Source organism: Morone saxatilis, unplaced genomic scaffold (assembly GCF_004916995.1).
Source record: "Morone saxatilis isolate NCDOM2014 unplaced genomic scaffold, NCSU_SB_2.0 Contig5, whole genome shotgun sequence".
In the NCBI taxonomy this organism is placed as follows: domain Eukaryota; kingdom Metazoa; phylum Chordata; class Actinopteri; family Moronidae; genus Morone; species Morone saxatilis.
Genome location: NW_023340095.1, coordinates 21,828,843 through 21,848,985, shown reverse-complemented (window position 1 = coordinate 21,848,985; position 20,143 = coordinate 21,828,843). Strand labels below are relative to the sequence as shown.

The window sequence follows — 20,143 nt, the reverse complement described above, 5'->3', positions numbered from 1 at the left end:
CTGCTCATGTCACAAATTTCATTTCACAGTGATATCAGGCCAGAGTGACCATCACGTGTGACAAGTTGTACTGCTACAGTATAAACATGTTTAATGGGTTAGTTACAATACAAGTAAAAACGCATTAGAGGTTCAGTAAAATGTGTCTATACAAGTATATGTGTACAGTATGTGCATATACTGTACGGTATGCTGTATATGCGAGTAAGAGGTGTTTTCAGATGTACCAAAAATGTATGTAATTTTTTTTACAATTTTTGCTAATAAATGCAAACTGGCCATACAAGCTGGTTAAACATATCTACCTAGTTACTCTGCCTGACCTTCAGTATGTGAAGCAGTTGAATAGGCTTTTCTGCTGACCAGGATCATGATTCATTTATAAACTTAGTCTACATTTCTAGATGTAGCCAATTTAGCTTTGGACCAGAGTTTGATCATTGAATCTTTACCTAAATAAAACAAATGTGGCCCTTAAACTCCACTACTGAGGTTTAACTCAGCCAATGACAGGTTTCCTTTTTCATAAAAGTAAAACTTCTATCTGCTGATGTTGAAATAGTAATCATGCACACACACAGAGAGTAAGTAGGCTAGTGACAGCTTTCAGTCTGTCTCTTCTATGGGTGCCTGGCTGGCCCCACCCTGAGCCTGGCCCCGCCCTCCCGGTCTACAGGAGGGATGATGAAAAGCCTCAGGAGACACAGGTGCGTCTCACACAGCTTAAACACGGGACAAGTCAAACTTCGTCCCCAACGAGCGAGACCCTTCCTGTTGGAGTGCGGGGACAGTTTTCTTCAGACGCCAAAAGAATAAAAGGATTAATTGTTTTCACTTCATGGAAAGGTATTGAAATATTTTGGACAAGCTCTACAGAGACAGGTGAGTGACTCATTGAACTTTGCCCTAACTTCTTAGTATAGCTGTATAGCAACAATAGGCAACCATTAAATGTCTAATAATAATAATAATATATTAATATTTTATAATAATAATAATGGTATTGATAGTAACATTAACGATAATATCGGCCTTTAGTTTAATGAGTGTGTACTCGCAATATTTAGTATGATTTATGTCTGATTCGCTAATAATAATTGTATTAAAAATAATATCCATCAAAACACTTATTTACGCCATCAGTAATTGACGTAATTGAATCACATCGAAAAAGACAAAATTGCCTTTTAATACATCAAATGTTTCTTCTTTAATCTTTAAAGCTTAATTGTTAGGATAGCAAGAATAAAGATGACAGGAAAGAATATATGTTATATGATAAGGAAAAGGATGGCTCTAATGGGTACACCACAAATCATAACCATGAAGCAGCCCACAGACAATCTAGTGGAGAAAAGTAATGGCTTTTGAAAGTAGATCACAATTAAATACATTCTCAAAAGATTGTCATGCTAATAATTAATTATTAATAATTACATAATAATCAAATGATAATAGTATCGGTAATATAAAGTCAAATGTGTTAAAATCCCTGTTTAGGGGTGCAATAGGCACAGGGGACAGCACCGATACTACCTGAGGTTATGTGCACAGGTGGTTGGGGGACCAACCCTGCACTTACTGAGGGCTCTAAAAGACAACAAATAATAACTAAAACAGATGCCATATGGAATCAAAAAGCCTCGCATGACACTGGTGACAGCTTTCTGATGTTGTATCAATCATAGACCTGGCTCTCTGTATCCAGGGTTTGGGTCTCTTCTTTATATCTGCTCTTAAAAATGATTTGAAGTCCCACTCAACACTCATGCCATGTACTGTTTGTCAAATATAGTTTTACTCTCTACTATACACTACTAGACACACACAAAAAAAGCCAATCTAAGAAACGCCAACTACAAGTATGACTCAGTGCCTTCAGATAGTTAGATGTTCTGTGAAAGGTAATTTTCTGGTCTGTTAACCTTCTGCTGAATTCCTGCCTTTTACAGGTTGTCTGAGCTACCACAGTCCCCATCAGCACAATGACTTGGGGGGCACTCTACGCCCAGCTGGGCGGCGTCAACAAACACTCCACCAGTCTCGGAAAGATTTGGCTTTCTGTCCTTTTCATCTTCCGCATCACTATACTGGTTCTGGCTGCTGAGAGCGTCTGGGGGGACGAGCAGTCAGACTTCACGTGCAACACACAGCAGCCAGGCTGTAAAAATGTCTGCTATGATCACTTCTTTCCTGTGTCGCACATCCGCTTGTGGTGCCTGCAGTTGATATTTGTATCCACACCAGCCCTGCTGGTGGCCATGCACGTCGCCTACAGGAAACGTGGGGATAAGAGGACCATGCTGGCCTCCAACGGCACAGAGAAGATGACAGATACTGACCTGGAGACACTGAAGAGGAGGCGTCTGCCAATCACAGGCCCACTGTGGTGGACCTACACCTGCAGCTTGTTCTTCAGGCTCATCTTTGAGGGGGGGTTCATGTACGCGCTGTACTTTGTCTACGACGGCTTCCAGATGCCCCGGCTTGTGAAGTGCGAGCAGTGGCCTTGCCCCAACAAGGTGGACTGCTTCATCTCCAGGCCAACAGAGAAGACCGTCTTCACCATCTTCATGGTGTCCTCATCGGCCATCTGCATGGTGCTGAACGTGGCTGAGCTATGCTACCTCATCGTCAAGGCGCTCTTGAGGTGCTCGACTGGGTCAAAGCAGAGGAGACACAATTACACCCACACAGACAGCGTGACACGGGACAATGCCCTTCTGCAAAACAAGAAGAACGAGATGCTGCTGTCTTCCTCCACAGATTCGACCAGCAACAAGACCATGTGTTAAAGAACGGCCATCAGTGGTGGATGGGTACCAGAGGAGGAGGAAAACATAAACTGAAAATGCTACCACCCATAATGGTCATAGTTTGTGTCTACAATTGAGCATCTACCAGAATTGTCTCATGCGAAGGTGAAACAGCTTCTGAAGTAAATTTTGAGACTGTGGGAACTTAAAACTATCACAACAGAGCTTAGTTTAACTAGACAGCAGCATATGTAGTTAAGGCCTAATGTCTACATTCATTTGTAGGGAAATCACTGTATGACATGCATTTGTTCTGCATATATTCCTACATATGGCCTTAAATTTGCCACTAAAAGCAGTCAGATGTTCTCTGAAGCAAAAGAAAATTAGTATGTTTATAGTAAATTAGTATAATTTAAAGTGTTACTTGTTTGTTCTCAGAACAAATAGCCGCCAGGTAGCAGTAAATGCTTATCAACAGTTATTAACAAAATAGTATCAATGCATCTGTGGATCTTCCACATTATCACAAGTGTCTCCTTACTTTTCATACAGTGGACAGTTGATTGTGTTTGATAGAGGTGTTCACTGATTGTTCACAGTTTGAAGTTGCATTGCACGTGTGATCGTTCAGGTTCTGAACGAGAGAAGAATGAGTCTACGCTGACATCTAGTGGTTCACAGTGGAACCTCTAAGAGCACCTGAATGATTTACTTATTGTTAAAGAAGAGGAAGGAAAACAAATGAAGTCATGAAAAGTGAAGCAGAAAAAAGGTCCAATTGTGTGATTAGCATGTAGTTTACATGAGGTGACATGTGATTGACATATTACAGTAACTGATAAAGCAGAAGAGTTTGTTTGATCCTGCTGTATTGAATCAAGCGACTGTAGCATAAAGTTTAAAGATTTCTGACTTTCTATGAATGATGCTAGATATTTTCATTTGTGTGTTATTAATTACTGAGAAGTGTGTTGCACAGAAGATTATGCTGATAAAGAATTTATAAAACATGGTGAAACCTTGCCTACACAACCACAGTGGTTTAGTAGATTTGATGCTCCTTGCTGTTTAATCAGATCAGAATGTCTTTTGTCTTTTACTTGAACTGAAACTTTTTAAATTTAAGTGATTTTTTTACATGAGCTGAATAACCTAAACACGCTGAGAATGTGTTGGATATTTTCACACATTCATGCCTGGTGATAAAAATATGAAATATGTATTATATCCTTGGACTTCTGCATTTTGTAACATTCGCTTTTGCCTCCTGATGATGCTAATTATTGGACAGACAACTTAAAAAACTGCCATGGGATTGCTCCTGAAGGTTCTTTATTATTATTATTATTAAACCTGATATTCAAGTGTTTAAGATTGAGAATCATATGAGCTTTTTTGCATCCAGAAGTTGTCCTGTTCAGCCCAGACCTGCTCCTGTGTTATTTGGACTTGTGTTGTTGTTGCAGTGTGTACTGACCCCAGCTGGCTGTATCAGCTTTCAGCATGTGTGCCTTATTTTAGCCACCACGCTAATCGCCCTCTTCATGTGAGGAACTACGGCCGATGTCAAAGTGAAAATGTCTTTGTCCTCCCTCCATCCAGGAATAGCTGAGTTGGATTAGTCTCATCTGTGTTTGAAAAAAAAAAAGAGTACAGAGTACAGTGATTGGTGATTAGGAAAGATTGGAGAGGGGTGTGTGAGACGAGTTGGACAATCATTTAGATTTGTCAGTTCCGAAATTAGAGAAAGAAAATCTGGATAAATTGTATATTCACATTACATAACTGGTTCAGCCTGTTGGGAGTTACAGCTCGAAGTGTAATGTTGACATTATGTTTTCAGTGGGTGAGAAAGGTTTTAACCAAATATCCATAAAATGGCATGTAATGCATTGTCACAGACAAAGCACTCTGCAGATTTAGAAAAAATATTTGTGATTTTAAAGTTTTTTTGTGTCTTTTTTTCTTTGTGCATTGACCTTTGACCTCTTGCTTTCTGTAACAGCCAAACAACATTTTGATGCTACACCTGTGATAGCAGTGGTGTGTGATGGACATTGTTTTTAAGGGACGAGCCTGATCATTCCAGTCCCCAAGATGTTGTTGTTTTTAACACGTTCCTATTCAGATTTCTTCCACATTCTAGGGTTAGTAGTCTGCTTTTAACAGCAAACAACATACTAATGAACAGATGGCTTTCTAAGGAAGAAATTAAGAGATTTAATGTTTTGTACCTACAAAGTTTTTATTACACTCGCACTTTGATCCTTGAAGTCTTTTTGCTCTTTGAGACCTTTTTTCATAAATCAGTAAAAACAAAACTCTGTGGTTTGTCGTTTTGTTCCATTAATGTGTGTCACATTGCCTCATACTGTACAATGCCCTGCCTCTCTGCAGCTACCCATTTGATGGGACATGCAAGATCTTCTATTTCATTTTATTTAATGGGTGATGCTCTAAAAATGTTGTTTGCTCAGACAGCTATTATGCTCACGTTATGTTATTTTTGTTGCTTTTAATCATCAGACATCAGGTTTTCATGAATTTCTCAAAGTAGTGTTTTATTTTGACAGTGAATAAAGTGTGACACAGGGTCAAAGGTGAGTTTATAGTGAGCCTTTTCCCCTCAAATGTGATAACTATTGCTATTTTTACACGTAAGAGTTACTGTTGTTCAGAGCCTGTACAGGTTTTTGTACAAATTGTGCGGAGGTTTTCGGCAACCTTTGCGCACATTTTGGACAGGTTTTGGGGAGGCTGGCAGGGGCGTGGTGTGACACCGGACAGTCTGATGACTCTGTGGATTCAGTCATGCATGGTCACACAATGTGACAGTCCAGACATGGCTGGAAACGGGAGGCAGCTCCGTCTAACCGAGCCCCATCTCCGACTCCAAGCCGCCTCCAAAAACTAACAACAACAAAGAAAAACTTTTCCTTGCGCGCGTTGGCGGGCCCGGGACAGACAGCCACACTGACCACACGCCTGGACAAGTTTGTGCATGAATGAGTTTGTGAGGTGTTTTTAAAAAAAAAAAGAGAGTTTGTTGAGCCGTCAGGGCGACAGGTTGCGGGTCTGGGTTCAGGGAGACAGAGGGAGGGTCGCTACACGCTTTTCAACGCACTCCAACGATGGCACCAATGATGGCAGATGGATTTGCTTTTCTTATTTAACTATGACATCTCCGGTCTAAAGGTATGATGGATAAACACTGCTGTGAGGTTTTTTTTTCTTCATCTGCTTAAATGGGAATGAAGTAAGACCAAGTAAATGAAGAACTGCGTGTTATCAGGTAATTAAGCGTAATTACTTAAGTTTGACTAAATAAGAAGTGAGACAAAAGCCTGACAAAGCTTGTGGCGCTTAAAGGGAGTCTGGGGACTCTGGTACACTCTGTATTGTCTGACAGGTATGGTAGGCTTTGTATTTGAACCTGGCTCTGTCTCACCATAAATACCCCAAATACCTGTGAAACTAAGAGACATCTATTTATGTAAGTGTGCCACTAATAATTAAGTCATCACAAGGTCAAATGTTACATGTAAAACACGACTTTCTGACTCTCTGATACTATACCAATATTTATATCAGATATTTCAAATGCAAACTGTTATTATGTTAATTATTCTGTTTAAGATTTTAGACTATTTTCAATTTTCATAAAATTATTATTGCTATAATCTGGATATATTTAATTTTTTGATCAAATCATGCGCATAATTGCACATTTTTATGTGTTCTTTTGTTTAATATAGATCAATTAGTTTTAATCTGCTAACCAAAGTCTCAAAGAAAGAATGAATTGTTGTTTCATAATGCTTTTCTCTTCCAGGTGTCATACATATTGTGAACCTTGGTCGATGGATTTATTACCTTTAATACAAGAATATTTTAGTAAGTTTCTTTCCCTGTATGTGTGTTGAATTTGTTGTATGATTAGTGTTTGTTCAGTGTACATAATATATACATAATACATAAGATGTAAAGAATAACAGCAGGGTTACTTTGCTCAGAACAATCACGTGTCCATCTCACACACATACATTTGTCTTACTTAAACCTTTAAATATGTTTGACAAGTCTGTTTAAATAGCTCGTCTAAACTTAGTATTTAATCTGTGGCATCAAATAACAGATGCAGTGTTCAACAGAGAAATAATTGACAACACTTTAATCGATTAATCAACATTGCCAAACAGCTTAAAATTTTCAAATGTGAGGATATGCTCATTTTCTACTATATATATAGTTTGGACCATTGTTTGAACAAACCAAGCTATTTGAAGAGATCAACTTGGGCCCAGAGAAGCCGTAATTGGACATTTTAAAGACTAAATAGTTTGAGTCATCAAAGAAATTTGTAATTTATAAATAAATTGATAAAGTAACGTCTTCTGTTACAGTCTTATCAAAATGAAAAATTCCACTTTCAGAGTTTTTTAAACTTAAAAAAATCACTGTCACACAATTATTATATTATTTTCTTTTGTAATTACAGTAAATTCAGTTTGATGTGGCTTTAGTATTACAGTTGAGAGAGGGAAAGAGGAAGGGAGGGAGGGCGGCGTGTATGTGTGTGTAGGTCAGTATTTGTTTCTGTGTGTGTGTGTGTGTTGTGTGTGGTTGCATGTGCCTCACCAGAGCCCCCATCTCCTGCTAAATTGCTGTTTCGAAACATTATAGATGTTTGATCTCAGCACTGGCCTGCTGGGCAGTGGAGCGAGCCAGGTGAGAGAGAGAGAGAGGCGAGAGGGAGAGAAAGGGAGAGTGAACCAGGGTTCAGTCAAACAGGTGGCCTATACAGTATACGAGCTACTAAAAAGCGTCTGTGTTTGAAGCGAATGCTGTGTTTCGATTTGTTATCGATATGCAACGCCTATGTGGCGGTTTTCTATAAAGACCTTGTTCTGTTAAGCTTTTTATGAAAAAGAGCAATATGTCGGAGAGTAGTCGACACGTCCGTTCTCATCCATGTCCTTGTGTCTTCTTGTGTGTTCGTATGTGTAGAGTGTTTAACCTCGCGGTAAGGCCTTACATGGAACTCTCTGCAATGAGAAATGTTCAGATCAACTTTGAATACTTCAAGCAGATTCATATACATTTCTTTAACTTTCTCTCACACCCTCTCTGTCTGCTTCTCCTCTTTTTGTTTTTCCATTCCTCCCTTCTTTGTGCACTCCAGCCTGTACTTTCTCCATAGGCTAGAAATCTTGAAGCATGGGCGACTGGAGCTTTCTAGGGCGGCTGTTGGAGAACGCTCAGGAGCACTCAACGGTCATCGGCAAAGTCTGGCTGACTGTCCTCTTCATCTTCAGGATCCTGGTGCTGGGGGCCGCAGCCGAAGAGGTCTGGGGCGACGAGCAGTCTGACTTCACCTGCAACACCCAACAGCCTGGTTGCGAGAATGTCTGCTATGACGAGGCCTTCCCCATCTCGCACATCCGCTTCTGGGTGCTGCAGATCATCTTTGTGTCCACACCGACTCTCATCTACCTGGGCCACGTGCTACACATCGTCCGCATGGAGGAGAAGCGGAAAGAGAAGGAGGAGGAGATGCGCAAAGCAAACAGGTTCCAAGAGGAGAAAGAACTCCTTTATAGAAATGGTGCAGAGGCTGGAGGAGGAGGCGGCAAGAAGGAGAAGCCGCCAATCAGGGACGAGCATGGCAAAATCCGTATCAGAGGTGCATTGCTGCGTACCTATGTGTTCAACATTATTTTCAAGACCCTGTTTGAAGTGGGATTCATTTTGGGCCAGTATCTCCTCTATGGCTTCCAGCTGAGGCCCCTGTACAAGTGTGCACGTTGGCCCTGCCCCAACACCGTTGACTGCTTCATATCGAGGCCCACTGAAAAGACTATTTTTATTATATTTATGCTTGTGGTGGCTTGCGTGTCTCTTTTGCTGAATTTGTTAGAGATCTATCACCTGGGATGGAAGAAAGTTAAACAGGGCATGAGAAATGAGTTTAACCCCGACAGCGAGTCGCTGCGCCGCGTCGACATTGCAGAGCCTGAGTGTTTGGCCTCAGCCTCCAGAACTGCCCCTTCCAGCCTCAGCTACCCTCCCAACTACACAGATGTGACGGCGGGCAGCAGGGCATTCCTGCCGCCCATTGGGCCGGCAGCTGTGCCCTCAGCAGCGGAGTTCAAGATGGACAACCTCCAGCAGGAACAGTCCCTCCGCCAGTCCTCCCCCTCTTCCCACTACTACATCAGCAACAACAACAACCACAGGCTGGCCACGCAGCAGAACTGGGCCAACCTGGCCACCGAGCAGCAGACTCGGGAGATGAAGGGCACCTCTCCCTCCCCATCCTCCTCTTCCTCCACCAGCACCAACAACGAGCAGCAGCAGCCCGTCGATGCTGCACTGCTCCTTCCCACCAGCAACACTACCAATAAAACCAGCATCACCAATACAACCACCACTGCTGCCTCCAGCAGCAGCAACCCTGACACGGCCTCCAATACAGGCAGCTGGGGTGGGGGGAAGAGCGAGCAGGAGGAAGGCCATGTCACCACCACTACAGTGGAGATGCACAAGCCACCAGTTACGGTCAGCACAGACCCTCGGCGGCTCAGTCGGGCCAGTAAGAGCAGCAGCATCAGGGCCAGGCCAAGCGACCTGGCTGTCTAAATCTCTTCAGCCCTTTCATGTCCCTAAACCCTCCCTGACCAACACCCCGCGTCCCTCAACCCCACCCCCAAACACAGTGATTATCAGACAACAAAATATCACAGGCATGCATAAAGCAAAAAAAAAATTAAAAAACTTTTTAAAAAAATCACAAAAACAGAAGGCAAGGCGACAAGAGACGGGAAAGCAGGAAACCTTTAGGCAAATGTGAAATGACTTGATCAGCAGTCAGTTTAGTGCAGTCGGTGAGTTGCAGAGTAGTTGAGGCAACGTTTGTGTTTTTGGTTGGTCTTAATCTATGCACACAAAATGTGATCATGCAGTGCTGTAAAGGCACATGGCTTCACTCACAGCGGTGGATGAGGCAATGGACATTGTGATGTCACAATTTTGCTTCAAAATGGACAAATCTCGGTGGTTTGGGGGAAAATCTCATGGTGTTTCTCTTTTTTTTTTTCTTTTTGTTCAGCCTAAAAGACTTATTATTCCAAATGAAAAGGAACATTTGTTGAAACAATGACTGAATATTTTTTTATTTAATCTGGCGGAAGCAGAGGTAGCTGGCATTGTTGTACACATCACTTATCCAATGTATAGCCAGGCAATTCCCTCATATATCTTGTCCATCATTGTCTGGTTTCACAGTCAAATCGGCAGCGCAAACGTGCAATGCATGTTGAACTACATGTCAACTGCTGGTTCCAGCGTTCGTCTGTGGACCTGGAAGGTCTTTTGCCTCAGCACTTCCTGAATCTTGCGAAGCAAACACCTGTTGTGTTGAACAGAATTCATCCAGGAAGTAATTTTATCAACAAACAGTACATGTATTGTGTTCCATGTACTTGTGAATGCATGTGCAGCCCTACAACTCACCGATTCACTGACAATTTCACATGGCAAAGTTGGCTAGTTTGGTTTTACCCATGATCCATTGCAGCGCTTCCTGCAGAGACAATAAATATTGCAACTGAGATGGAATGGACAGAGTCCTCAGAATAAACAGACATAGGCGCAGTGTGGACAGGATATGGGTCAAAACTGCTGGTAGAAGTCATCCCTGTGATGCCAGAATGTACCTGGGTCTCTATGAATACTACATTGTCAATAACCTAGAGATCAAAACCTTGCTGTTAGTTTACAAAAGAGGAAAATAGGGGCAGTAGGAGAGTCCCTTACGCCTGCCTCTGTCAGCATCGCCTTCAGTCAACATGTCTGAAAAGAAAAATGCTCTCCACTAATTGCACAAATGACAAGGCATTGCCTTCAAATAATTTTGCAAATACATGGCAGTCACCATCTGATATAAAGAATAACAATATTGTCGAACAAACAACCTCCCAAAGCTCTTTGGTTGAACTTGAAACTGCAAATTTGTTTAGTTAGATTGTTGGCAGATATTTTAGCCAACAGCCCTGTTTATAATAATCAAACCTAAAGATTAAGAGCGACTTTGGGAGTTAAACGACTTTCACCGTCACACATTTCATGTGCTTCTACACTGGTTTTATTCTGAAAAGTGCTATTTTTTTAAAACTGAATAGAATTTTACTCATAAATTGCATACTTGTAGTAGTTTGTGATTGCGAAACAACTACAGTTAAAAAAGACAATGACTGGCGTTGCGAGTATCATAACGCCATGGTGCAGTCGACCTTGACGGCTTCTATTTTGTTGTGTTCATCTTGATTCTTAGAGATCTTTAGGAACCCACCCTTTTAACTGAATTCATCAGCAGCCGCAGTCCCCTGTCTCTGTTGTGTTACTGTGCTGTTTGGTTCATTCACAACCCAGGCACTCACACTCAAAAAGCTTATTTTTCTCTTCTTTTTTTTTACAACCTTAATCCACTGTATTATCCTGTAAGTTCAGTTCTGGGGCACAGCAAGTACACAGTAACACTGTGTGAAAAATAAATAATCTGCATTGGACATATTGCACTCACAGGGCATACAATTAAGCACTAATATATTAGTGCAAAGCAATCTATAGAAGCTATACTTTTCCAGCAGTTAATGTGCAGGTTAATACACTGGAGTAAGAGCAGTGTAAAATGGTAGCAGTTGTTTTTTTAATTTTCTGGGGGTGGGGGGTGGGGGGGGTACAAAATAATGGTACTGTATGGTGTAAGAGTATCTGTACCCATATGGGTATAATGTTTAATGCCGTATCTTACTTCAGTTGCTTAAATGACAGTTAGTGCAAACAGAAGCACAATGAGGAGAATATAAACCTACACAACGCATAGGTAACAGCAGTCTTTCCCAGTACATGTTTCTTGTTCAAAATGACAAAAAAAAATCTTTGTTGCATTTGTTTTTGATCCCTAAAGTTTACATTTTGGTAGTTGATAAAGATTTGCACATTTAGGAAAGAAAAATTGCTGTTCTGCAATGCTAATATTGGTAGTAATAGAGAGAGAAAGAGAGAGAGAGAGAATGAGAGAGAGCGAGAGAGAGAAAGAGAGAGCGCGAGAGGCCAAACTGCCAATCTCTATGATCCTCAAAGGAAAAAATGTCTTAAAACAAAAACGCAGTGGCTCTTCACAGAAAAGGCAGTATTAAAAAAAGAAGCTGTTATGTATCTCAAGCTCAGATAATGATGAGTTTAAAGGCCAACAGCGAGAGAGAGAAAAAATAGTAGGGGTATTTTTCTGCGTGTTCACTCAGTATGTTCTCACAGACTGGTCGGGACTCTGGTTAGACGTCAGATCAGACGGCCTCGACTGGGTAGCTGGCCCTTCCCTAACCCTGTGTTCAAAGCCCTGACAGGATGTTGTGTTCAAAGCCCGTTGTCCCTGTGACTCCTCCGAACTCTCTCCTCTTACGTGTCATGCAGAGCATGATTTCTCTGGCTCATCAGGGAGTAGGAACCATCAAACAATGCTCAGAACAGCAAACTGTTTTCAATGCTGTCTTAAACAGGAGAAGTGCCTTGTGTATGAATGATTCTTTTGTAAGAACAAGTTGATGTAAATGTTAATTTACCTCAAATGTTTACAAAACTGTTACTAAATAAATTTTTTGTACCATATTTGTTGTTCTGGCTTTAACTTTTGCGAGCAGATTAACAACAACCGGTGTAAGACTTATTAGGCTGACGAGTTCAGGTTCAGAAGTCTCTAAATAATGTCTTCTCTTCTCAAGTGCCCTCCATTTCAAAATAAAAAAGATTTCACCCGTTTTCTGTAACTAATGTTTTACATAGATTTCCAGAGTCAAGTGCGTCTGGAGAGGCCATCAAATTTGTCATTTGTTCTCTGAAAGATGCAATTTTTAGCAGCTATATATATATATATATATATATATATATATATATACTTACTTTCAATGTCTGACTCAAAAAAGTATATGTACAAAAAGATGTGTATCTAGAAATCAAAATACTAGAATTTGTTGTACATAGCCAATTTTTCTTGGTAGTATTTTTTACAAGTTTGATTTGTTTAGTTATCTTTATTTCTTTTTCTTTTTTAAACTATTTATGCATGTCATGCATTTTTCGTACATTAATCACATTCACCTACAAATTTTAACTAATCACATTTTAATTTGACTTTTAAGTTTACGTTTCATGTATGAGACAACACAAGATAATGAGTCACAACTTTATTTTTCATTATGTAATAATGCAACAATATGTAATACATTTTCACTTCATAAGGCTATCAAATAACACCCACCTTTTGTAATAGTCTGCCACATTTGATAATAAACAGCCTGAACCCAAAACGTAATAGATTTTCCCACATTTTTAAATAAATGTATACATATTGTAGGAGCTATAACAAAATGTGGGAGTTGCAATTTTTTATAAAATGCATTTTGGATAAGCTGAAGCTTTTTAAAGGCCTTTTTGGGGTTGCCCTTTCAAAAGACCACTGCAGTAGTTGAGTAGTGAGTGTTTTTCAGGTCGGCATTTGACAAGAAGTCCCTTAGTTGGCTATATTTGTAAGATGATAACAAGCTGATCTTGTATATTGCATTCATACTGCTTATTACAAAATGTGGCAGATTATTACAAGATGCAGGGGTGGTTACATAATGAGTTATTACACCTGTGAAAAGGTGAAGGAATATTTATTTCACAACATGTAGTTCTAAGGCCAATATTGTATTGTTTTCCTATATTATTGCCACTTACATAATCTGTCAACAAACCAGTGTGTAGTTCTCGTTAATGTGAACTGCTAGCTTCCTGTTTGCTCTTCAGGATATGTGCTGCCCACATCTGCATCAGGAGAGCTTTTGAGTGTCTTAGGCACTCTCATTGTAGACTCTTTGACCTCCGACCTCCCAACTGTTCTGTTCCCACTCCCTCACTCTGCATTCCAACAGAGAATGTCAGAATGTGACACTGAGCCACAGACACACACACAGCCAGACCCACTTCATAACCACATCCAGAAATAATTAAAATAAGACGGACGTGTCAGTGTTGCACCTGAGAGTCAAACATCGATCACAAACTCAGTCTGCGCTATCACAAGAGCTGAGTGACAATTTACAACACTGTGCAATACATGATAGAGGTGGGTGAAATTTACAGCTGCTGGGAAAGTTCATTTTAATCTCTGGGCACAGTGGGCATCAACAATGCAACAGCTACCACAGACACACACAAAGAGAAATAAGTGGACTAACTAAATGTTATAGTGTCCTTCAAATGTTTTTGGGCCATCGTAAAGGAAAACACATTTTGGAAAATATACTTTTTTGATTTCTTTCAGAGAGCGAGGATGAGAAGAGCAATCTAATGTCAGGGCATCATGTAGCAATGCGATACCTAATATGTGTTTAGAAATATACAGAAAAACTACCGTACTACTAAATACTGCCTCACGGTTGTATGCTCAGGCCAACCAAAAGTGGCAGTGTCACTATACTCACATGTATGATTCCAGTGAATAATTCCCAGTGAGAAATATCTTAACTTAGAGTCTATTTTTAGAGAGGACTGACAGAGAGCTTCGTCACATGCTGCAGAGACAATCAGCTGAAGCTCAATATCAGCTAAACCAATGAGCTTGTGGTGTCTAAGTTCACTGAGAGAAACAAAAACAATCAAATTTCTTGTATTCGTTCTTATGCCTGGCCGATAAAGCAGGTTAACGTGTTAACACAGGCAACAATATATAAATTTCCCCAATGTGGGATCAATAAGATCTATCTTATCTTATATAGCATTCCACACTAGCCTTCAAGGTTTTTATGGCTAACATTAGGAAACCATTGCCTACTTACACATCCAACAGACATAAACATTATTATTATTTCGGAGATGTGTTTCTGTTCAACTGGCAATAAACTCCGGTTTGGTTCCCGCCAAAAGTCCCAGGGACTTCAGCTGGCTAACCTTAAACATGGCCTATGTTTACTATGAAGTTGCTAAGTTTTAAAAAAGCTTTATTGGCTGCTTTTTGAGACTTAATTTACAGGCTTTCACATTACAGTTCTGTACTGTACAGTGCTGCTTGAAATCTATGCAATTGATTATGTTTTTATTAGTTATGTTTTTTATTTTACTCTCAAATTTAATGTTTTTTTTTCTTTCCCTTGACTTACCGTTCTGCGAATAAAGAAACTATCCAAATAAACAGAACTAAAGGCCCAGTAGGTTAGATAATGAGATAACATAGGTTAAAAAACAGCATAAGGCTTTGGAAAGATTTCTTTGCACAGGATATTTGGCATTGAGTCTAACAACAGAGTACAGTACATGAGTGCTAGGCTCTTGGGTCCAGTGGCTGAAGAGTGATGGGAGATAGTTGATCTGTTGGCACGACTGGCTGGAGGCCTCAGCCCGTCACTCAGTCGGTAGCCTTGTTTCCACTGCAAGGCCGAAGAGGGCCAAACAGAGCTCAGTGCTTTTCAGGGACACCGTCTACCCATTATTTCAGTAAATTTCCCTGTTTAAGCTTGTCTACTAATTACATTCCACAAACCTGTAAAATAAAACAAGAAACATTAGATTTTGTTTATTATATTTGAAAGTGAAAGTTTTCTCTTTAGTCCTGCACCTGATGGCTGGTACTGGTCCTACTTGATGTTTTGAGAGAGCGACATGCTAGTCTCTACCTGTAGTGAAATCCTTTATGACACTTAATTACTAAACACAAGTCAATAAATGCAAATGTAAAGTACTTTCACTTTCACGTCCAGATGAGTCTGACACCTTGATGCCTTGTGCGTACATTCATCACAGATAGCTGATTAATTCAACAATGTTACAAGTTGACCTATTCAGGAAGTACAGGCATTAAGGTCCTAAGGTCCTGATAGTGGTTTCAGTGGTGGTTTCTATCCATTTTGTATCACATGGCCCCTCTAAAGCCCCTCTTGGCCCGGTGGTGGAAAAGCAACTACTACAGAACGAGAACGTCTGCCACTGAGTCACCAGTCTTCAGCTCAGAGCAGACAGGAGGCTATATTTAGCCTTTAATCACCTAACAAATTCACACTCAGCCCACAGCACAAATACCTCAGGCCCTCTTTATGTATTTCAGGAGTGTGATGAATCTGTTTCTGGGAGGGCTGACCGCTGGCTCATGGAAAGATGTTGGTTTGGTTGACAGAAAGGTTGCTGGTTTGGTACCAGACTTCTGACTGCATTTTTTAAAGATCAGATCGTGCAACTTCAGAGTTCTTTACAAAAATGATTAAAAATAGTCAGGTAAATAAACAATAATCAACAACTGTAAATTGGAAAAATCCTTTTCACAGTAATCCATAAGAAACACAGCAGAAAAGGTGAGTTATTGAAAGCCAAACCAAGAGAACGCTTTGACTTTGTATCTTTACAGAGGAGTTGGGGTCAGTGCAATCCCAACCTCCTTACAATATGTTATGACCTCCATAAAAATGAAGATTTTTTCCAGTTTAAAAACACCTTTATGCATAAAAGAATAATAAATTGCTACATAAATAAAAAGCATTCCCATACAGGGCTCAACAATAATGACAGCCCGCTTGCCCGGAGCCAGTAAAATGCTACGTCTGGCTAGTAAATCTAGTAACTCACATGCCCAATTGCAATGAAATCTAGTTTTTTTTCTGGAGCTGATGATGTAAATCAATCTTGCATCCTTCTCATCTCGGTTGAGATGGGGCGGGTTAAACAGGGTTATTTTTCAGGCACGTCAAGTCACCGAAAAATGTTGTGCCACAACAAGACCTAACAGTGTCTATCTTGCATGGCAGCTAAAAGGGTCTTTGTTTTAAATGATAACTGCTACTAAATAAAAAAAATGTGTATAGTGGGCAAGTAACAATTGACTTCAGGCAAATAGATTTCTGACTCACTTGGCAAGTGTATAAAAACCCCATTAACGTCGAACCCTGTCATTGCCATGTTATCAGCACCACAAACCTGCTATGATGTGTACCATCGTACATTGTGTATACATACCATTACAGTGTGAGTAATAACAGCACATTGGTGATTTAGAAGTTACCAGCCTCTCGATAAGTGCTGCTGCAGAGTCTGTCTGTTCTAATACTTTTCAGTCTTTTAAAAGAAGCGAGGAAGTTAAAAGATGATTAAGAGGAGGAGTCTCGAAGAATCTTGTGGGTTTTTTTGTGATTTCAGCAGGAGATCATAGCTCCTGGCCTATGCCTTTTAGTTTATTATTTTTAAAATCACTTAAAGAAAAAAAGGATGCTTAAAACAGTCAAATTTTAATATGAGAAATTAAAAAAAGTTTGAATCAGCTTTTAAAAACCAGTCACGTGTAATTTGTGTACCATTAAACACATTTAAAAACCCCATATTCCCATATTTTGTTTGACCATGATTTGACAAAAAAAATATTATTCAAAATAAATAAAAATGAATCTTCTCAATCAACCCTGATACATTCTGTATGTAGTTCACTTCAAAAAGGACCTTTGCACTGTGTAGCTGCCAATACTATGAATGATGTAACGTTGCAGCATTTGTACAGTGTGCGGTCATCTGGGCCGGCTTGTTTTGACTGTCTGTCCATAGGAAGAGGGAGGGGCTGCACAGGAAGAAAGAGCATTATATGAGAGAAATTTGTGAGGAGAGGTCAGCTCTGCGGGGACACCTACTGGCCAGGCGAGGGCATGGACACAGTGCCCACAATGCACCAGGGTACGTTCATCATGACTCCCTGAAGGTGCTCCCTAAAAATCAACTAAATGTCTTAAACTTAAAAACAAATAAAGGTATAAAATGCTGCCTACATTCGTCTCAAGAGGTTAACTAATGCACAAAACTTTCCATGTATTTGATCTTACTATGTGAACACTGGTCATCAGTGTTGTACAGCTCAATTTGACATTTTGGGTGTTTTGTTCAGGGATGTGGGGATAAATTGTTTGACTAGGCAAATCCTAAAACGAGAGGATTTAAGTCATATTTCAACATCATGATGGTCTGTTAATGCTTTGGTTCCTGCAGTGGTTTAAGAGTTTTGCTTTGAGGTAAAAAATAATACAAACAGAAAAAACAGAACATACACTGTTGTGACAATTAGTCAGCAAACAAGGGAGCCCTACCATTTCTAACCCCTCCAAACTAGTTGACAAAATTTAAGCAAACCCCTTTCCAATGCGCCTCTCAGACAGTATAACAGTATCAGTTGTAAACATCATCACTGTCCCTTGATTTTCATTGTACTTTAATCTTACAGCACAGTTAACATGCAATGCTAATACTGTACATCACTGATATTAACAGAAGACAGCAACTATCAGCTTAGGTCGGACATAAGAGAAATCGAAATGGAGATCGTGGATGTTTTCTTTTTCCCTCATAGTGATTATGAGTACACTGGTGCCTCGTTTTTTTTCTCCAACTTAATCATTTCTATTGCTTCAGTGATTAATTCTTTCTGTGTTCAGCTATATCAGTTATTAATAATTACCTTCTTTGTGACCAGAAAAAGAAAATAAAGATATTTTAAAAATTTTGCAGTTCCTCTGCAAATCTCCCAGCATAAATGATTGTGATGTGAGCGGATTGTTATATTAGTGTGGATCAGCGCTTGCTTTGTTATGCCAAACCAAACTTAAAAATGTAAATTAAAATGTAAATGTAAATGTGAGGTGACCAACAGTGTGCAGGATTTCTGACTCCTTCTCATGATGGTAGCTAAGAAACGGTTGACCCTCCTCTATTCCGCAGCACCCTTTTGTGTTTTAAAGGCCAAAGGTCACTGCAACCGTTCACACCATCAACAAACCTATAAGAGCTGTGAAACTGTTTAATATCAACTTGTGGATCAACTTTTACTTTGGAGGCGCAATCTAAGGAAGAGGAGGAGAGAAGATGCTGTCGAAGATATGGGAGAATGTGAGGCTGGCTTCAAAGGGGGAACAGTGCATGTGTGTGTGTGTGTGTCTCCGACTGGCTGATGTGTCAGCCAGTGGGTGTTTTGGAAAAAGATGAGTTTGGTGACTGCGCTGAAGGGATTGTTGCACTCACTGCTTCACTATGGCTCTCCAAATAAGGTCAGGCCATCCTAAATTTAACCTAATCCAAGCCCCCCACTCTCCCTCACCACCAGTCAGAGCCAAGGTTACGGTGTTCAGTGTGTGTGTGTGTGTGTGTGTGTGCGTGTGTGTGTGTGCAGGGGGGTAAACAGTTGTTGTCTATCAAATGAAATCCAGACACTGTCATCCTCAGTTTGGAAACTCCTGCAACATTCAGGAAACAAGGGTCGGTGGGCATTTTCTGGGGCATTTTGCAGCAGCATGTAAAAAATTTGTACAAAAACAAACAAAAGAGGATGAGAAAGGATAACTGGAAAATATCTGTGTTGCACTTTAACCCACATCCCAGCTATCCCAGCTAAACTCTTCAGCTTGGTCCTGTGCCGTGTGTTGAGGCACACAACCTGAGAAATGCAGTTGTCATCCATTCCTGTCCTCTTGTCCTCTGTGCAGCTGTGCACTGCATCTACACACACACACACCACACAAACACACACACACACAACACACACAACACAACCACACAGGCTCTTTCCCTCCCAGTCGGCTGTTGTTTTATCATTAAATGGCGACATTAGTTGCATATCATGTGACTTCGGAAAGAGGATCATTCGCACATTAGAGGCCCTAATCGCACCTATAGTCTACCCCCGGGCCTCGCCCACATTGACCCTGCTGAGCACAGCAACTTTCTTTAATGTCCCCTGAAAGAGCTTGGGATTGAGCCCAAACAAAAAAAACCCACGAAGGGTGAAAAAATGTTTTTCAACCCCTCGCAGGCCTGGGCTGTGTGGGCCGCACAGGGCCATTTTAGCTTTAGATCAATGGACAAGTTACTGGAGTCTGGCCAAACTCTGACAGATAGGCACAGAAAGAAAAAAGCTTGCCTATTCAAAAAATTGGTTTTGTCACCGTGTTTTGTACCTCCACCGTCCACCACCCCCAAAAAATGCGAGGTGAATGAGGGGGGGAATGGTTTTTCCTAAAGCCTCTAAAAGTGTGGAGTTTTTCATGCATTGCTTTTTCTGTGTGCAGGGTGAGGAGGGCGAGGCTGGCGGTGGGAGGAAGGAGGAAGGAAAGTGGGTGGTGGGCACGTTGTTATGGGAGGGAGGGGGGACGCCGCCTCACGTCAGCCGGGCTTGCAGATGTGAACCTCTCCGGTTCCAGACACGGAGCTTGGGCAAAGCGCAGCTCTCTCCTGCCAGCTAATGCGATGGGTCGTTATACTTAAACACCACGCTGGTGGTGATGATGGCGGTTTGCTGATAAAACCAGTAATACTCAGCCAAGTCC

At 40.7% G+C, this 20,143-nt stretch overlaps 2 protein-coding genes across 3 annotated transcripts; both read left to right on the top strand.

The window, feature by feature from the left end:
- The first annotated feature begins 727 nt into the window (after positions 1-727).
- On the top strand, positions 728-5,070 carry cx30.3 (connexin 30.3). The gene is made up of 2 exons (XM_035675921.1): positions 728-882; positions 1,953-5,070. The coding sequence occupies exon 2, from the start codon at positions 1,986-1,988 to the stop codon at positions 2,793-2,795; it is 810 nt and encodes a 269-aa protein (XP_035531814.1). The 5' UTR covers positions 728-882; positions 1,953-1,985; the 3' UTR covers positions 2,796-5,070.
- Positions 5,071-7,947: 2,877 nt separating this feature from the next.
- On the top strand, positions 7,948-9,441 carry LOC118338706 (gap junction alpha-3 protein-like). 2 transcript variants are annotated; one of them, XM_035675999.1, is made up of 2 exons: positions 7,948-8,316; positions 8,383-9,441. In XM_035675999.1, the coding sequence occupies exons 1-2, from the start codon at positions 7,977-7,979 to the stop codon at positions 9,396-9,398; spliced, it is 1,356 nt and encodes a 451-aa protein (XP_035531892.1). In that variant the 5' UTR covers positions 7,948-7,976; the 3' UTR covers positions 9,399-9,441. The 2 variants fall into 2 exon arrangements, with proteins under 2 accessions (XP_035531892.1, XP_035531891.1); XM_035675998.1 differs by having other exon boundaries at positions 7,948-9,441.
- Positions 9,442-20,143: the final 10,702 nt, after the last annotated feature.

What these genes read in the sequence shown, in the direction of transcription:
- cx30.3 (XM_035675921.1), top strand. Translation starts at nt 1,986, where the DNA reads ATGACTTGGGGGGCACTCTACGCCCAGCTGGGCGGCGTCAACAAACAC.
- LOC118338706 (XM_035675998.1), top strand. Translation starts at nt 7,977, where the DNA reads ATGGGCGACTGGAGCTTTCTAGGGCGGCTGTTGGAGAACGCTCAGGAG.